This window comes from Orbicella faveolata, unplaced genomic scaffold (genome assembly GCF_042242905.1).
Source record: "Orbicella faveolata isolate gen_17 unplaced genomic scaffold, um_ofav_v1 contig_12, whole genome shotgun sequence".
Lineage (NCBI taxonomy): Eukaryota > Metazoa > Cnidaria > Anthozoa > Scleractinia > Merulinidae > Orbicella > Orbicella faveolata.
Genome location: NW_028301539.1, coordinates 14,440,001 through 14,458,859, shown reverse-complemented (window position 1 = coordinate 14,458,859; position 18,859 = coordinate 14,440,001). Strand labels below are relative to the sequence as shown.

Genomic DNA, 18,859 nt, shown 5'->3' with positions numbered 1-18,859 from the left:
AGTGTCGTGCGGTCAGCCAGGCCTGCGTCGTTCTCCATTTTTTGTAACGCGGCTTGTACGACGCCCTCAATCGGTATGTTGGTAAACAGTGACTCTACGTCAAAAGACACCATGATCTCGTGGTCCTGGATCTCTTCACTGGTGATAGTGGAGGCGAAGTCAGTTGAGTTCTTCACTGTGAAGTTCGAGGTACCTGCAAGAGGAGATAATACGTTAGCCAAGAAAGCAGACAGGTCATAGGCAAAGGTGTTGACACACGACACAATTGGCCTACACGGTGTGTCGCCCTTGTGGATCTGCGGCAAACCATAGATCCTAGGTGGTTGTTTGTGTCAGGGTCTGATCTTATTATAAACCGCCTCTGATATGTGTCCATTCCATTTCAGGGTTAGCAGCTTCTCAGATAGTTTCTGGGTCAAGCGGTCTGTCTGATCTTTGTTGAGCAGCTGGTATGGTCCGGAATCAATTAGCGTTGACATTTTTGCGTGGTATGTGTCAGCGTCCAGGATCATGCTGGCGTGACCTTCATCAGCCGGAAGGACCATGATGGAGTTGTCCTCTTTTAGGCTTTTAAGAGCCTCCTGCTGTTCCTTTGTGATGTTGGGTGTGGATGGTTGTGCCTGTTGAAGGATGGTGTTGACGGATCTCCTGACTGTGTCTGCTCGCTCCGCATCTAGTAGCCTGACTGCTGATGATCTTGGTGGCTGGGATGCTCGTAGGAGTCATGGCGAAATTTAGACCTTTCTTCAGTAAAGACACCTCAGCTTCGTTAAGGGTCCTGGATGACAAGTTGATAACCCACTTTGTTTTGTCAACAAAAGTTGTAGGAGAAACAGAAGACTGTTTCTCTCGCAAAAGTTTCTAAAACTAGCACTGTTGACGGTCTTTAGGGGTATTAAAGATTCGCTGGATAGTGGATTTGACCTTGTCGAGTACCTCTGCAGCGTCATCCGCAGAAAGAGCAGATGTTATGCTCTGGGCTGTTGATTCAGCTTCTTTCTTTGTATCTCCCTTGGCTCTCTGCGTCAGTCTGATTCTTTCTCTCAGGAATCTCATGGATGCTAGTTCAGCAACTCTGCGTGCACCTCTGGTGGGAACTGGTGGCCGAACTTGCAGATCTCTTGGAACAATGTGGTTCTTAATACACCTTGTGAGAAAGGTGAGATGGTTGGTATAGCGTGTGAGCTTGCGTGAGCAATGCTCATGTTGACGAAACAACCTTAGGGCTGTGTGCCCATATTTCTGGTCAATGTCCATAGAGAAGACTGCTACAGTAATCAATGTGTCACATTATGCAAGCATACACTACCACCTTGGAAGACTCTGTCGTAAGAATCTTCCTGATGTGTCTTATATTATGAAGAAGATAAAAAAAAGCAGCTTTACATGTTTTAGCAATGTTTGAAACTAAGCTGAGGTTGGTATGAAACCAAGCTCCAAGGTTTATTGCAACCGTAACAGGAGCAAGGCTATATCACTGATTAAAAACTTCTCAATATGAACTTTGCCAAACTGTTGGCGTGTACCAATTATTAAGAATTCAGTTTTGTCGTCATTCAATTTTAACTTATCAGTAATCATCCATCCTCTGATTGCCTTTATGCAGAGTTCCACGGCTTCAATTGCTTTGGATTGACTTGACTTGACTTGGTTAGGCTTGAAGGACAAGTAGAGTTGTGAATTGTGTGCATATGCGGGTGCTACAGAGAGATGATCTTTTATCACCCCAAATAACTTGCTAGAATAGATGGTAAAAAGCAGGGGTCCCAAACATGAGCCTTGAGGAACACCACATACTAACTTGATACTGTCAGAGAGACAGCCTGCTGAAAAGACGCATTGCAAATGGTTGGAAAGGTATGACCCAAACCACTTCAGAGCTATTCCTCTAATGCCAAGACTCAATTGTAAATGATGGAGTAGGATTTTGTGATCTACCATGTCAAAAGCTACACTGAGATCCAGAAGAACTAAAAGTGCTGGTTTATATTCAAAAGTATATCATTCTGGACTTTTAGGAGTGGTCTCGGTGCTGTGGCCTTTCCTATATGCAGACTGAAGCAGAGGATACAGAGGAAGATCCATCATGTGATTGTAAATCTGGTCAAATACAGGCATGTTCTGTTAGTTTTGATAGAAACTGAAGGTTACTCACAGGTCATAGGTTTTTGAATGCCGGATCAAGGCCAGCCTTCTTCAGGAGGGTGTTTACTAGGGCTTCCTTGCAGGGAAGTAGCCCATGGAGAGCAACAAATTTACTATGGGCATGATGGCAGGGAGGAGTACATCGAGACGACTGAAGATGGTGATGTTGACATAGGGTCCCTCAGGCAAGACTTGTTAGGTGACTTATGGATCAGAGCTTCATACCTCACTTTCAGTAAGAGGGTGGAAGGCTCTTAAAAATAAGCATGTATGACCCTTTCCTACTTCTGAGTCAATGGATACTGCATAATCCATGGGGGTGGCATCGATGTCTGCCCGAATTCTGGTGGTGATCTTACCAAAGAAAAAGTCATTGATGTCATAAGCCAGGACCATTTTATCATGATAGTCACGAAAAGATAATTCATCCGTTTTCTTGGTAGCTCGAAATAGCCTTCCTATTCTCATTGATAAAGTTGGTATAAAACACTCATAGTCTGATTCATGAGATGAGTAACATGTTTTTTGCAGACTTAAAAGTAATCAAATCTGACAGCAATTTAGTTTTCTCCACCTTTGCTCAGATTTCTGTTCTATTCATTTAAGGTTACCTATATCAATGTTGTACCAAGGCACTCTCAGCTTAGCTCTTACAGTCTTTTTACCCGGGCAGTGAGGCCTGGGTTTAAATTTCAGCTCCGTTTATTTTTTCCTTTTCCTCGTTCAGTCACAAATTGCCGTCTGGTCTCTAAAGCACATGCGTCACCTGTGCATGCACACAGCCCATGGAATTTACTAAAGTTGTCATCGTAAAAAGTTAGCATGGTTCCATGATTTCTGGGGCAATGAAATCACATACAAATGAACATACTGTTTGCAGTAGACCAACACTAAAAGACGTTAAGCGTTTTCGGAACTGGTCAGTCTGCAAGCCTTATGAGAGATCAATTTACGAGCGAACATTCTGAGTGAATTTATCAAGAATCGTGTTATACTAAAGGAGCTATCAACTGGGGCTGTCAACTCTTCAACTTGATAAAAAGCATCTTCAGAAGCATCATTGTAGTTTCAGACGTGATTGTGAACCAAGTAGAATCCCAGCACGAACTCAAGAACGTCTGAGCAACAAGAGTAGAAAGGTTAGAGAATTTGTTTACAAATGTATCTGTTTGAATAACCTAAGTAAAACGTTCTGAGAAACTTTGTAAATTATAATAAAGTTGAAATCTCGAACTAAGTGATATCCTCACGTTATTTTCTTGCAACAGAGTTATGTCTTTACAAGAATGAAACCCATGTAGCGAATTATTGCACATTTAAGCTGAAAGAAATTAGTGTATGTTGACCCCAGTAAAACAATTCTTGGCTTGCACTGTCACGCAATCCTGATGCAGTATATAAAAAAATTATTTGAAAACCATTCAGTGGATAAATTCAAGAAATCGTGTGGTTATAGGAGATTAATAAAGATGACACTTCTCCAATTTTTAAGTCTGTGCGTTTTCCCAAAGCTCAGATATTCGTCGAAATATTTTGCACAAATTAACAGAGCCCAGTATGGAGCCACCATGTTGATGTAACTCCGCGGTACACAAACATTGCGGCCGGAAAATAGTGTAAACATCTGGAACTTACTTTGGCTATCTAGGTGACTGATTATCTGTATTGAGCAAACAAGCATTTACCTAATAATAATAATAATAATAATAGTAATAAATATTTATATAGCACCTATCCATGCCTGCTCTAGGAGCTGTACAATTCGCCAAAATGAGCTGTACTAATCCTAATAATTAAAAATGTACATTTAAGAAAGTAATAGAAAGTAAAAATCGCTAAGAATAATAAGTTTTCTTAAAAAGATGAGTTTTGAGTTTAGATTTAAAAGAACTTAGATTGTCACATGAGCGGATAGAAACAGGTAGACTGTTCCAGAGTTCAGGAGCGGAAACAGCAAAAGCTCGAGAACCATACGTCTTCAGGTGAAAATTTGTGGGGTTAAGAAGTAATAAGTGTGATGATCGGAGGATTCTGGAAGGTTGGTAGTACGCTACTAGATCTTGAATGTAGACAGGAGATTGTTGATGAAGAGCCTTAAAGGTAAGTAACATAATCTTGAATTTAATGCGTTCAGAAACAGGAAGCCAGTGTAATTCTTTCAGTATTGGAGTGATGTGGTCGTACTTTCGGAACAGGCGATAAGTCAGGCAATGGCGTTCTGAACAGACTGGAGCTCTTTTAAAGCACACTTCGGTACATTGTACAAAAGAGAGTTACAGTGGTTGAGTTTGGAAGACACAAAAGCATGGACAGGATCTCTACCTAAGCACTTTTCCTAATACTTTAACTTCTGAATGGCCTCAAAATCACAAGATAAGTATATGTTTTCCAACGGACGTGTTCGTAGCTCAATGTCACGCACTGCCATAACTCTGAAATTCAAAATGTCTCGCTTGCTTGGGAAACGTAAAAAAAAAAACAATGACGACAACGACGACCAAGACTAAGGAAAATAGACTGAAACATTTATAGGTTGATATAAAGACCTTGACTCATTTCATGCCCTAAAGACCTGCAAAGTAGTATCAAGCTATTAATCGATTCTAAGAAATGAAATCAAAGGCAGAATAGCTTGAGCACATCGATTCAATTGAATTTCGTACGACTTCAAACCCAGAACATTTGGCTCAATTGCAATATAACTAGTGCTTCTCAGTATAATGACTGCCTATGTACACGCAGCAAGCGTCTTGTTCTTTAATGGTGCATGACGTTTGATCATGTTGGACAAGGTACCATTATAGTTACACAAAAACAAGTCAGCTCCCTCTGGGGTGAGATGCGATAATTCTTCAGATTGTTCTTGGCAAAATTCAGAGGCAGATAGGTCACCTTTTAGTGAATCCAGGTTAACAGATTTGAGCTTCCTGTAAGTGACAACCTTTGTAGTCCAGTGTTGGAAACTAAATTTGACAGCACTCACCATTCGGGGGAGTGACTCTCAAAATCCACTTGCCTGGTGTAATTTTTGCTTGCTCAGAAAGATGCCTCCCCTCTCCCACAAAATCTCAGCAGTGATTCACAAATCATGCGTTTTTCGGTATCTCATAATCACGAAGGCCCAGCTTCAGTGCCATTTCGTATTGAGCTTTCCTGTTTGGTCCATTTAGGAGACGCCTCCTTAAGATTGCATATCAATTTTATTGTTTTATCCTCGTTTTTATCATTAACTTTTGACACTTCTTGAAAATTTTCCACAATAATGATTTCCATAGTTTTAAATAAAAAACAGCTAACTAAACAGCTGGCTCTACCAAATTCATGCATATTTGTGGAATCAAGACACACTACAGTAACCAACTTGTGAAGTATATATGAAATAATTCATATTTAAACACGGTAGTAGATAAAAGTGAAGAAAGATCATTGCAGTAAATTTTCCAATTTAAGCAATTGGAAAGAAGCCTGAAAAAATCAGGGCTTCAACAGGATGCGAACCTGTGACCTCAGCAAAATACCGGTGCAATGCTCTACCAAATGAGCTATGAAGCCACACATTGGGAGCAAGGTCATTAATTGACCTCACTCCCAATGTGTGGCTGCGATCATTCTTCACTTTCAGTAATCAACTTGTCGGCATGTGGAAGACTGACATTTTTTTCCTTCAATGAAAAATTATACTAAAAGGCACAGATAACTGCAACAGAGGCACTTAAACTTTTGAAGCAGTTTCTATTTCAAGATACATCTTCATGAGATTTGCTTCTTAACAAGCAAACATCCTTGTTCCTCTCATGTGCCATCTTCACAAATTACTGTCGGCTCAACTAGAGCAGTATGATAGGTAAATTATTTGGGCATCTTGGAAGATAAAAAAAGTAAAAAAGGCACTGGTAAGTTCTCGTTCAGAGATGTTCTTGCCAAAATTGAAAGTACAAAGGAGTCAATATTTAAGCTTGTGGAAAAATGAAAATTGCGGTGAGTGATCGATGATTTGTACTCGCCGGACACTTTTCACACTCACTTTGGTGAGTGGGCAAGCACTAATTTCCAACACTGGACTAGTCACCACTGGTTCATCATGAAATGGCTTACAGCGGAGTGATGCATGGTCCAAAAAATAATGATCAGTCTGTGGTGGATCCTGGACAATTTGATCAGAGTGCTGAGGGATAATAAGATTCAGTGTGTGTCTGTGAACATGAGTTGGCTGGGTGACATGTTGCTGAACATCAACAGACTCCAAGAGATCAAGCAGCTTGAGAGAGTCAGGGGTATCAAGAACATCAACAAACCAGCACAGGTTTCCAACACAGGTTTTTAACACCGAAAAGAAGCTTGAATGATGTTTATCCAGAGTAAACCTGAATCTGCTGTTTGAAGTTTGCAGTTAACGCAAAAACCCTGGTGCTAAATGTCTCATATTATACTTTGGATGCTTTAGAAGCATTCTGCATCCAAGCAAAGGTACCTAATAGAGACTTTTAGCACCAGTATTTTTATTTTAAGATTTTCATTTTAATGACAAACCTCTATCAGTTTAGCTCTGAAAACATGAAAAACTTATTTCACTTGAGGAGGCCACCATATTAATTTCCAGACATGTGCCCATGAGCAATACTGCTAGCCATGATAACCATGAGAAAATCAACTCATGGGTTTCCTTTTCTTTCCTATATGAGTATGGGGCTCAGCTTGGGGGCCCTTCGGGCCACCGGAGCTCTGCTACAATGGCAATAAAAAGTCCCATTTTCACATACTGGCTCAAAATTACATCTAAACTTGTACTGGTTTACTAGGTTTTTGTCCTTCCTTATGACGTTTTGTCATATTAGGGCACACAATAACTGTACATATGTACATAGGTATGTGTTAAACTTGTAAAGCAAGATTAAAAGTATTAATCATAACAATCACAATTTCCTCAAATGTGATTGGTGCATAAACTGCTGTATTTTGCATTAATTAATCTGCAAAGTAGTAATCCGACAGTGTAATTGGACAGTTGAGGCTGCAATCAGACACCTGTAATTGGAGAATTAACTGAGCCAATCATTTTAAGTCCTCTCAACTAAATCCATCAATCACAACATTGATCTCAATTAATAGTAACCAATTCAAATGAGTAACTGTAAAATTGTGAAGGTTTATCTACAGTGACTGTTTTCAAAGAAACTTTACAGCCATTTTTCAATCTATTCTCCATATTTGTAATTATCATATTTAAAAATATTAAAACTATTTTCAAGTGAAACTGTTACATTTTTGGGAAATTGTAATGGAAATGATTAATTGGTAACAGGACATTGTGTTGTCCAATTCTGTCTGTAATCACAATGGTGATTAACAAATCAGACTCCTGCTTCGAGCTCACCTGATTTTGTTTATTACTCAATCCATATGATTACAGAGCAAATTGGACTCCACTAAGTCCTATTACCAAAAATTATAGTCAAAAGGCTATAACTGTACCAATTAAAGGGACTTGATTTCTGAATTAATGTTTCCTTCCTTTTCTTTTTGACATTCTGTGCCAGTCAATGTGTCAGTAGTTAACACAGTAGTTGGTTGTTAGCTGGCATGTCAGCAGTGTGTATGAGAGAGCGTAGCCGGTGATGTATTAATGATGCATTGGCTGATGCAATGGTGGGATCAAATTCTTTACCTTATCTTACCAAATATAAGCTCTATTATTACGTTTTGATTCAGTTTAACACAAAAAGTCTTTAAGTTTAATTACACACTCTTCAGTCTGTCATAGATGACAATGAGGGCCACAGTAAACTTACTTGATCAAGGACAATAGAAATGAAATCAAGACCAGAAACTAATGTCTGGAGAACAGCAAGTCTCTATAAAGGAAGCAAACAATATACAAAAGAACATTAATTGTATTAATACACTTTGGCCACTTTTTGTATGATGTTTTATTTTGAGCCAGACTGAAAGACTTAGTTCCAAGCATGGCAATGATCCTTATGATGTCACAAGCTCTGTGATGATCACTGTGGTTAACAAAAAAAGAGGTTAATTAACAGAAAAATTGTAAATGCCAATGCTTTTTAATCAACGCTCTCTTAACTTCTATGGGAGATTTTGTGCTGGAGGTTAGTCAGATCACATTTTTTGAGGTGCTCTTTGATTTTGTATGGAATATTTTTTGATAAAGTGAAAATACAAAAAAACAAATGACAGTATCGTACTGGATTGTTTATAATTTCATTGTGCAGTGGCTATAATCGCAGCAGCTGAGAACAATGTATACAGATTTTCAGCGGAAAGCATTGAGGGTATCCTGTGTTTCTTTGGAAATGGTAATCAATTGCTTAAGTCATTTTGGTTGTCTAGTTGATCAACAGGCCATTTCCGAGTTACTTTGCACCTTTGTTTCAAAACAAGCCTTCGTGAAAAACCTTTCTTATGAAAATAAGTTCGATTTACATGAAAATGAAGCGGTAAGCAGAACCCATTTTCATATAAATGGTTTCGTGCAAACACTCGTTTTGAAACAGAGGTAAAAGGTGACTCAAACATGGCTTAAGATAGGAGGTCGAGCATACTATAAAATAAGCGTGTCCATGACTAAAAATTTATGGGCAGATTGACAGCCGGAATGTATCACAGAATTTCCACGCAGAGACAGGTTTAAAAGTTGTTAGAGTTGTTACACTGCTAAATGTAACAAAGTATTCAACGCAATATGTGATAACTTTCCTAATGCATAATGTATTAATGCAAAATGTAATAGATCTCGAATGACATGTATGGTTCTTCAAAATAAGCATCATCATACAGTATTTTCAAACCAAGTGGGCAACTGCCAGAGTTCCATCGCCTACTTGATCCTATATCACCGGTTACTCTGGTTATAGCAATCAGCAAGCTCAGCTTTGTGTCTTATTGATAAATCTTTAAGACAGCAGAGTTATTTCACATCCAATTTTGAAGAAATAAGTTTTTGTGTAATCAGAAGTAAGCTTGTTAAAAGAAAGCTCAAAGCCGGTGTTTTCAAAACAACCACTGGAGTTCTACCACCTACTTGACTATATAATACCAGTTACTCTTGATATAGCAATCAGCAAGCTCAGCATTGAGTCTTATCGCTAAATCTTTAAGATGATAGAGAAACTTCACAATCAATTTTGAAGAAATAAGTTTTTATGCAATATGAAGTAAGCTTGTTAAAAAGAAAGCTCAAAGCATCCGCTGTATTTTGTCAGTGACATATGTCGGCCTCACCACCACGGAGTTTAAGACGAGATAGCAAAATCACCAGTAAGCAAAAAATGACACCAAACTAAGCAAACATCTATGGCAGATAAAAGATCAAAAGAAAGACTGAAATCTCTTGAAATCCTATACCGACCTTACCAAATGATGTAACCTATGTAATACAGAGAAATTCTATATTTTATATAAACTGGACATGGCAACACTTAACAAATGTAATGAGCTCGTATCAACTTGCACGCACAAGCATAAGTTCCTCCTTAAATTCAATCTTAACCCATTGACTCCCCTGCCGCCCATAACCAGCCGTGATGAGCCTTGGCCTTTGTTCCACTTCTGACGTCATCACCTGACCAAAATTGGCATCATCTATACTCACCTTCTACAGGAGGAAAGGATCTTTCCAATGATACCCAGATCAGAGTGAAAAGCCTAAAGATGTAGGTCACATCTCAAAAGTTTGATTTCTCTGCATGCCTGAGCAAAAATGTCATAAAACGCGATGCTAGTGTAAAGAAAGGCATGCTGTCATGTTGCAAATGCCTTTTGGAGTAGATTGGAGCTAACTTGGCCCATATCCAGTCTAAAAATCTCCAAAATGTCCAAAAAATGTGTTTTTGGCAAAAAGCCCCGAGAGTCAATGGACCAATGATAAGGTTACAAAGGTATATTTCTATTTAAGTTTGAATTTTTTCTATTTAAGTTTGAATTTTGTAACGGCTTTGGTGAAGATCACAATTATACTGTATTGCTGATGTATATAAACTCTAGCAATGCTCCAGTGTACGTGGAATTTAACTGATGAGTGGACCAATGCTTTGATGGTCTATGAAACAGAGCTATATTAAAGTCCATATGAAACGATATTGAGTAGAAAAACATTGTTATTGAGATATATTATATTTTTCATTTTGTCATTTTCGTTTTTTATCTGCACGTACATATTTTAAACGAGTTTTTAGCTCACTAGACAATATGAGGGTAAATAAATGATAGATTGACTAGAGAAAGATTTGCATGACTGTTGTGTGACATGACACCTACTAAGCAAGAACCCAAAATGCAAACAAAACAGTAAACTTGAAATATGTAAGGTAGGGTAAAAAGGTCTGCATATGAGCCAAGTGGCCCATCAGGCCGGAGCTTATCCCAATTTCCATAGCATGAAGCAACTAGGAGTATTTCTACTCCCCCCTGGATGGAATGCTAGTCCATCGCTGGGTTACCCCCAAGCATTAAGTTCACCAGTACCCATTTATACACCTGGGTGGAGAGAGGCACTGTGAGAGTACAGTGTTTTGCTCAAGAACAGAACACAATATCCCTGCCCAGGGCTTGAACCCAGACCGCTTGCTCCAGAGTGGAGCACACTAACCATAAGGCCACCGTGCCTCCCACCAATACGTAAATGAACTCAATATGTAAACAGAAGTGTTGACCGGCTGGGAAAGCTTCTTCTTCGAAGGAGCAACGGCTTTTGAGAACACAACACTTTATTCTCAGCTGACATGCAGCCATGTTCGTTTTACACACACAATACAGCCCATGTGGAATATCGCTGACCCCTATGATATGACATGGGAGGCGCGGTGGCCTCATGGTTAGTGCGCTCATCTCCAGATCGAGCGGTCCGGGTTTGAGCCCTGGCCGGGGACATTGTGTTGTGTTCTTGGGCAAGACACTTTACTTTCACAGTGCCTCTCTCCACCCAGGTGTATAAATGGGTACCGGCGAACTTAATGCTGGGGGTAACCCTGCAATGGACTAGCATCCCATCCAGGGGGAGTAGAAATACTCCTAGTCGCTTCATGCTACAGAAACCGGGATAAGCTCCGACCTGATGGGCCACTTGGCTTGTATGCAGACTTTACCTATGATATGACAATACCTTCTTTATGACCAAAACGTCTGAAAACCATACCCTTTGAGGCTGCACAAACCTATAAACCCCATGTAAGGGAGTACCCCCCACATGTACACTGTAGATAGGAACTTGGAACACTCATAAAATGTGTGGTTCACCTTTGAGAATGCAGAGAAGACAGGAGCACTTGCAAATGTTCCTTTTTATTCAATTTGCTTTTCTTACAGAAACGATAATACTCGTACAACTTCTTAGTACACTTCAATTTAACTGGCTTAGTATACTATTCTAACGTTACTCAAAAATTTTCAAATGCTATAGTATCAAGCAGTCAATTTGCCCTACATTAACTACACTTTATTATCGGTTTATAAGAAAACACTGTAAACCGTTTCAAGTTGATTTCTACCAAACAAGCGAGAATTTTAACAAACAAACATCCTTGTCATATGTATGGGACTAAGGCCTACCAACGTACAAAGTATGGGCAAAATTGAATTTTGAGCTGTGTCCGCGATTTCTTTGATTGTTACTGACATTTACTCCTAAATTTTGGCCTGTACACAATTTTAAAGCTTGCATTTGATTTGCGTTCATGAACATCTTCTCACTTGCCCAAAGTGAAATTCGCCTTGTATCAGCTTCCATCAATTTCACCTCTGTCTTGGTACCACAGAGGTCTTGGGTTCGAATCCTGTTCAAGCCTTTTTTCAGGTCTTTAGCTACTGTATGTACAAAACTGCCATGATAACTGATGTATTTACATCTTTCTCCACAGGTCAAATTTAACATATTTAATATATTAAGTTGCACACACATATTTTGTTACATGTCCCCTTGGTTTAAAGGTTCAATTCTCGTGTATATATGCCTACCTGACTGTAAGGTTTTCTCAAGGCCACAAGAGAAAAAAATTGCATGACTGTTGTGTGACTTTGGTATGATGCCTACTCAGCATAAACCCAATACGTAAACTCAGCATGAACCCGATATGTAAACAAAAGAACAAGCTCAAAATTTTGGCCTCTAGACAAAATGTTTAAGTTTGCATTCAATTTGCATTTATGAAAATCTACTCACTTGCCCAGAGCAAAAATAGATTTGGTTTGCAAAACTTTACAATTCAGGCTCAGCTCGCGCCACTTAATACTACTGTAAAATACAATACTACCATCAATATTAGAAGACTCATATGGATTGTCTTCTGTTGACCTTTAACTTTGCTGTGGAACTATTCAATACCAGTATCAGCTTCCATCAATTTCACCTATGTCGCACTATTGAGCACAATGTTTAGCCTCTATTGAGCTCATGCTTTGCTCTGTTTGTTATTTGGAAGTCACTGCCAATGAACTCTGACCGAAAAGCAAACAATAAAAGTTTCCAGTTTTAGTGCAACACATGTACTTATGTAATATATAAAATAATGTATACACCTGCACTATTTACTCATGAACTGATTTCTAACATCTGATTTAGTGGTCAGTGAAAATAGCACAAAAACTTAACAAATGAGTAACCGACCCCTCATGTGCATATCATAAGCATAATCTACACATACAGACATTTATTTAAACATGCTTTACAAGTAAATAGACATAATGGCAACTTGTCAAATTACCTTCCTACAACATATTGTCCCTTTCTTAATCTGGTACAATTTCCGTTGAAAGACTGATAAGCTGGGTATGGATGAAATTGACACCTTTTAATGTGAACAGGATTGTTAACAAGCTCCCGAAGAAAGGCAATTTTTACAGCAAAATTACTTGCAAATGGCAGAGATAAACAAGAACACGAAATTCTCACCTCTCTGAAATCGTAATAGCATTTCAAACATTATAAAGAAACTAATTCTCACAAAAAAAAGCGACCGCCTGTCAACAGCTTCAAAGAAATTCAAAGATTGATGTGAAAAGAAACTCAGCTACAATCTTGGACAAAATAAACGGAACATCTGGACTACCCCTCCCCCCATTTCAATGATGCCAAAATGGTACGTTTTTACTCCTTTGTGCCTTCATCATTGCTTTGGGGGGGATGGGGGCTAATTGTTCCATTTTCTTCTGTCCAAGATTGTAGTCACCAGTGCTTTTTGGTCCATAAAGAGACTTCATGTAGACTAGTAACAAGTAATGGGGGCCACGTCTGCGAAACAGCACATTTTTCACACTTGTTGGCCCTTAAAGTGCTTTTTGAAGAAAGAAAATTTATTTCAAATATAACATGATTCAAGTACAAGTATTTAAGATACTATTGTTTCATGTGAAAGATCTACTTAGCAGGTAAGAAAGAATTTGTGTACAGGTAGATCAATTTAACAAATTGATGTCAGGTTTTTATGCATCTGTCCTCTTATTGATGATAAATTGCATCATAACATTGTCCAAGTGGCTGTGGAATCATGAGCCGCAGGCGAGTGGTTCTGCAGTAAACTTTGACAATGTTATGATGAAATTTATCATCAATAAGAGGACAGATGCATAAAAACCTGATGTCAATTTGTTTTTCACAATAACAAGACCCCAAAATGGTCAAATGCCAGGAACGAATGGGGGGAAAAGACGTCGTAAACTTGCCGTAAACAAAGATAGGTGAATTGTAAAATGACGTGAGCATTGTCAATAGCTTTTCTCGCTTTTTGATTGGCTTCTTAAAAAAAGTCAATAAAATCTCATTGGTTAAAAATTTGACAGTTTGACAGCTGAAAGTTGAACTTGAAAGCTTGCATAAATTAAAATTTTATCTGTCTGTACTCTTATTGATGATAAAAATGAGCCAATCAGCCCACAAGAAATTAGACAGTTATTGTAAAAACTTGAATTGAAGGCATCAGGAAATTAAAATCGACCATTCAAGCCCCCTTCCCTCTGGAATTTCCTGGGTCTTTGACCTCCCACCCTTTGGAATTTCCAGTTCCCTTTGTGGTGGGGTTATGGATATGTTCTGGAACCATACATTATACATATCAATCAAAAAATATACAGAATACATAAATTTTAACCAATGAAAGTCAGCTTCATACCTCTTTATCTCGCACAAAGGCTTTCCTTTAAAAGTAACATTAAACATGATTATTACACAATATAGGTAAATTATTATAACTAATATGTTTATTTGTTCAGAGCATTACAACTTCGGAACAAGCTGCAGGCAAGCTCCATTATGGGAGAAAAAAAGAATTTTAAAGTGCTACTATGATGAAATGCAAATCTATTCTATCTAAGCCATTTTAAAACATAAATAGGTATCTGCATGAGAAGAAAAATGCTGATTACTGTTTTTCAAATATCTCTTTTTGTTCCTGAGATATTCAAGTTTTCAAAATATTCACATTAGCCAAGTTACAATGTCATAAACCCAACCAAATTTTGATCAAATATGGTGAGGAAAGATATTTCAGCCAATTTGTATCATAATGTTTCATTTTTTGTAGCAAGATTCTACTAGATGTGCTCCATAATACGGGCACAACAGTTTTGTTACCAGGGCAACATACTGGGTTCCAGACCTCCCCAATATTAAAGGCTTTTCTGGCCGCCTTAGCTGTTCCATTTTGATATTTGCCAATGGTGTCTAATCTCAAATATCCAGCAAACATATAGGTCATAGGCATATATGTTACGTCAAGTTCTTGGCCTTGTTTAGTGTGTTTCGGCTAAAAATCACAAAAATATTGAAATAAGGTTGGGGACTGAAAAAGAGTGCGCTGCCATTGGAACAAACATTTCGTAAAGCTGTGGGTGTGTTGCCTGTAGAACTATTACCCTACCAAGTTTCAATAGTATCTGCTGAAAATTGAGATAAATTGAGATAACTCTAATTATATACTGATGTAATATAAGGCTTAGTGTGTGATGTCATCAGTCCTTGCATTTGCATATTTTACACATTTTACAAACTTAAATCTCTTTGGAACTAATGCAGATATTTGGAAATAGAAAATGGCATTTTTCATCTTTTGTATAACTCTGTGTAATACACTTAAAAACACGTTCAAGGGGTAACAATTTGATAACAGTAACACTTTAAGCTTGCCCTTTAAGTGCTACTATGATGAAATTCATCCTATCTAAGCCATTTTTAAAAGAATCAACAGCTTGTCTATGAGAAAATGCTGTTTACTTTTTTCAAATAGCTCTTTTCTTCAATTCCAGAGATATTCATCTATTTTGTTTTCATTCAATGCTCTAGGGATTTTTTTTTCACCTAACATGAGTTAGCTGAACCCTGGCAAAAATCTTTTGAAGATCTTCAAGGGACTTCTAAGTTACTCATAAAAATCTTCAAGGATCTTGTTGGGGATCTTAAGGATGTTAGCACCCATTGCTACTGCACATTCTTACTGAACACTTAATTCATGTTGCAACATCATGTCACGCCATACATCAAGCACTTGTGCAAAGAAGGAAATACATAAAGCAGGTATGACCAGGGAATGTTGTAAACAGTAGTCTCAAAGTTGCCTAACTTGGGAGGCAGGCCCCTCTTCAATTTTCAAATTGCATCTTGATAACCAAGGAATGGATTGGAACTAGATGCCCTCTTCCAATCAGTTGTTAATTTTGTCACTCAATTTTTTCTGTTTTAGCTCTCACCTTGTGTAGAATTTTTTGGCAAGTTTTTGACCATCTACAAATAATCTAATGTAGCTCTCAAGTAAGCCATCACTGAATGCTGTATAAATCCACACACGACCTGAAAGTCAAACAAAGGAAAGAACAATATAAAAATATTATGCAATGTTTTTCTTCATTGAGCTGATGAAGGTTGGATAATCCAACATACTACTTTTGGACTTCAGCAAATATTAATAATAAACCTCAGTCAGGGAAATAGCTCCCTAATTCACCTTAATGAAAATGGGCTAACAAAGATTGACTGATCCAAACAAAGTATTAAAGTATTTCCATCCTTTTAGAAACAAAAGTCATGTTAGATTAAATTGTTATTGGTTCAAAGATTTAGAAAATTTTTCAAAACAAAATTTAATCATTTATGATAATCAAAATTTTCAACCAAAGATTAAAGGAGGTTATGTTCAGCTGCTACTTATGGTATTATAGTACTATGTAAGAGTAATCCAATTTAGGAAGTTCATGAATTTTGTTCAATTATTGTTGACGTTCTCCAAAATTTCACTGACATTTTGTGGAAAATTCAGCAATGATGATAATGACACCTCACTGATATATCACGGAATTTACTACAGGGCAATAAATATTATACGCAACATTTCATCAACTCGATCTCATACAAAAGTTTGTGTTCAAAAGCATAAAAATTTCAACAGGCAATTTTCTGCCAGTGTGAGGTGAATCTTGGTGAAATTTCACCTGCGTGAATAATTAAGGACATGCTGGGAATTTTGCTGACCAAAGACAAATTTGTACTCAGCAGAAACAAATCTATGCTCATCACAAACAATTTTTTGCCTAAGGACAGGCAAACTTTTGTTTAACATAATTAAGGGAACCTTTGTTTTGTCCAAACAAAAAACTTCTTACGCAAAATAAAATGTTGCAAACTTAAGTAGCACTTCTTGATATAATTTTACAAAATGTTGCTAAAATAAGAACAACAGATCTGTGAAAAATTGGTGAACTGTTATTCAAAGCTACCCAGAAGCAAAAGTTGGCAGTTTTTTCCTGGAAATCAGCAAATTTCATTTCCACTGCTTTTGCAAAGTGCTGTATAACAGCTTTAGACACATTACTTTACACTAAGATGCCCCTGCTTTTGCTCTGAAAGATATTGATATAAGCTGAAAAAACTGTTCCTGAATGAGCTGAATTACTTTTAGCAAGCTTTCACAAACAGGACAGATGCAGAGTTGCTCTTCACGATGAACTGAAAATTCATCATGAAGATTATATGATTTCCAATATGATTTACAATGTGACTGAATGCAAACTATATTGAAAAATGATCATCGCCTACTGCAACTAATATAAAAATCAGTTTAAAATTACTGTACATCTGACTCAAATCAAAGATCTATTTATTTTTTGTTTCACCTTTAAATCTTGTAGGAAGGAGCTATATAATATTAATATATCATTGTTATTATCATAATAATTATCATTATCATTAAAATTACCAATATCTAGAAAAAAAATACAGTAACATCAGGAAAATAATACAAACAGACAATGACATGTTGGATGCCTGCTAGCAGGTCAAATGAATGTGTGATAAGATGGGTACACTGTATGTCTGGTAAGGTAGATAATTATTTATACTGCACTGGTTGAAAAGATTGCTGCTTTCTTGAATTTTGCTTGCAGATCAAGACTAAGGGGTTAGTCTGTACATGTATGTCACTATCTGATTGAAGATCAAGTCTGTTAACCCTGGTTCTAACATCGAGTTCATTACTTGTTTTGTTTGAGAAATCATGTTCAATTAAATACTTTCTTTTGCTAACATTGAATGTCTAACAACACCACAGCAATCAATCTCATGTAATAGTCTTCCTGAGACCACCTTGCACACCAAGAAAGTTGTATCTGAGACAACCTTGCCATTTAACTGAGATTCATTACCTTTGCACAAAGCTGTATAACAGACAAATAGATGATATCTGTTGTTGCACACGCTAATCACACACATCTAAATCTTGCCATAGCTTAATTTAATTTCACTTACTATGAAGATTGAACATGACAAAAGAGGAATGTGATGAACCCCAAAACCAAAGACGAACTGTAAACTGGAGCAATTCCAAGACAAGGCGTACACAGAAACTCAAACCACTACTAACTAAATAAATTACGCGCGAGCTGAACATATATAGAGTATGCAAATGAACATAACATGTACAAAAGGCCACAAAACAAAGACAACTAATTAAGCAAAAACTTAACACTGAACACGAAACTATGACACAAATTCTGGCCCCTAAATTACGGCTCCTTAAATACAAAGGTGAAAGCCTTGTATTTACCAATGCAACAAACAGGCCAAGAATTACTTAAGTAATTAAGAGTAAATGCCTATAAAAATGGACCTAAATCGCCTATCAATGGTACAAGTCGAAAAATTGATTTCGCTTCTATTTTGTCCATAGATAGGTCCTAGTAAGAATAGAAATGGACCATAGTTAGTTTCTGCTAATACAGCTTTCTTTGGTAGAAATACGCCAAAAATGATTTTGACCCGATTGGGCTCAAAATCTACTTCCGGTTTTGCTGAATTTTCCGAATATTTGATTCCTTCGCGCTCCGCAGAACAGCTACTTGAGAATCTTTCAATGGATTTTATATTCAGTTCAGGTCTTTGTGGTATGACTGAGCGAAAAATAAAATAAATCAAAGTTAGTTCTGAGCCCGAAAAGAGATCAAACTGACACGCAAAATTTTACAGTGTGTCGCAAGAGAATTATTGCATGAAAACATCGCCATATTTTTCTATGGGCTATAACTTTAAATACCATAAAAACACTTTCTACGGGTTAAATATACACCCACCTGTTAGGCTATCAAAAAACATCTCTGGGCAAATGATTTCAAGTCGCCCGCCTTGGCCTGTGTTTCTCATAGATTTTGCCCAAAATCCGGCGTTGGAATGTAAACAATTGCGTGACGCGGATAGCCACTCTCAAGTAAAATATTCGTTTCC

The 18,859-nt window shown here is 37.5% G+C and overlaps 1 protein-coding gene across 17 annotated transcripts in view; it reads right to left on the bottom strand.

The window, feature by feature from the left end:
* The window catches only part of LOC110063376 (pleckstrin homology domain-containing family M member 2-like), a 147,194-nt gene that overhangs the window by 70,850 nt on the left and 57,485 nt on the right, over window positions 1-18,859 (bottom strand). For all 17 annotated transcript variants that reach the window (XR_016205770.1, XM_089283795.1, XM_089283794.1 and 14 more), the window contains 3 exons: window positions 15,838-15,937; window positions 14,265-14,289; window positions 7,935-7,997 (listed from right to left, as the gene is read on the bottom strand). Coding sequence is in view for 16 of the 17 variants with exons in the window: in XM_089283795.1 (XP_089139921.1) it covers window positions 7,935-7,997; window positions 14,265-14,289; window positions 15,838-15,937 (188 nt within the window). In the remaining variant the exon portion in view is untranslated. The remainder of the gene's footprint in view (window positions 1-7,934; window positions 7,998-14,264; window positions 14,290-15,837; window positions 15,938-18,859) is intronic.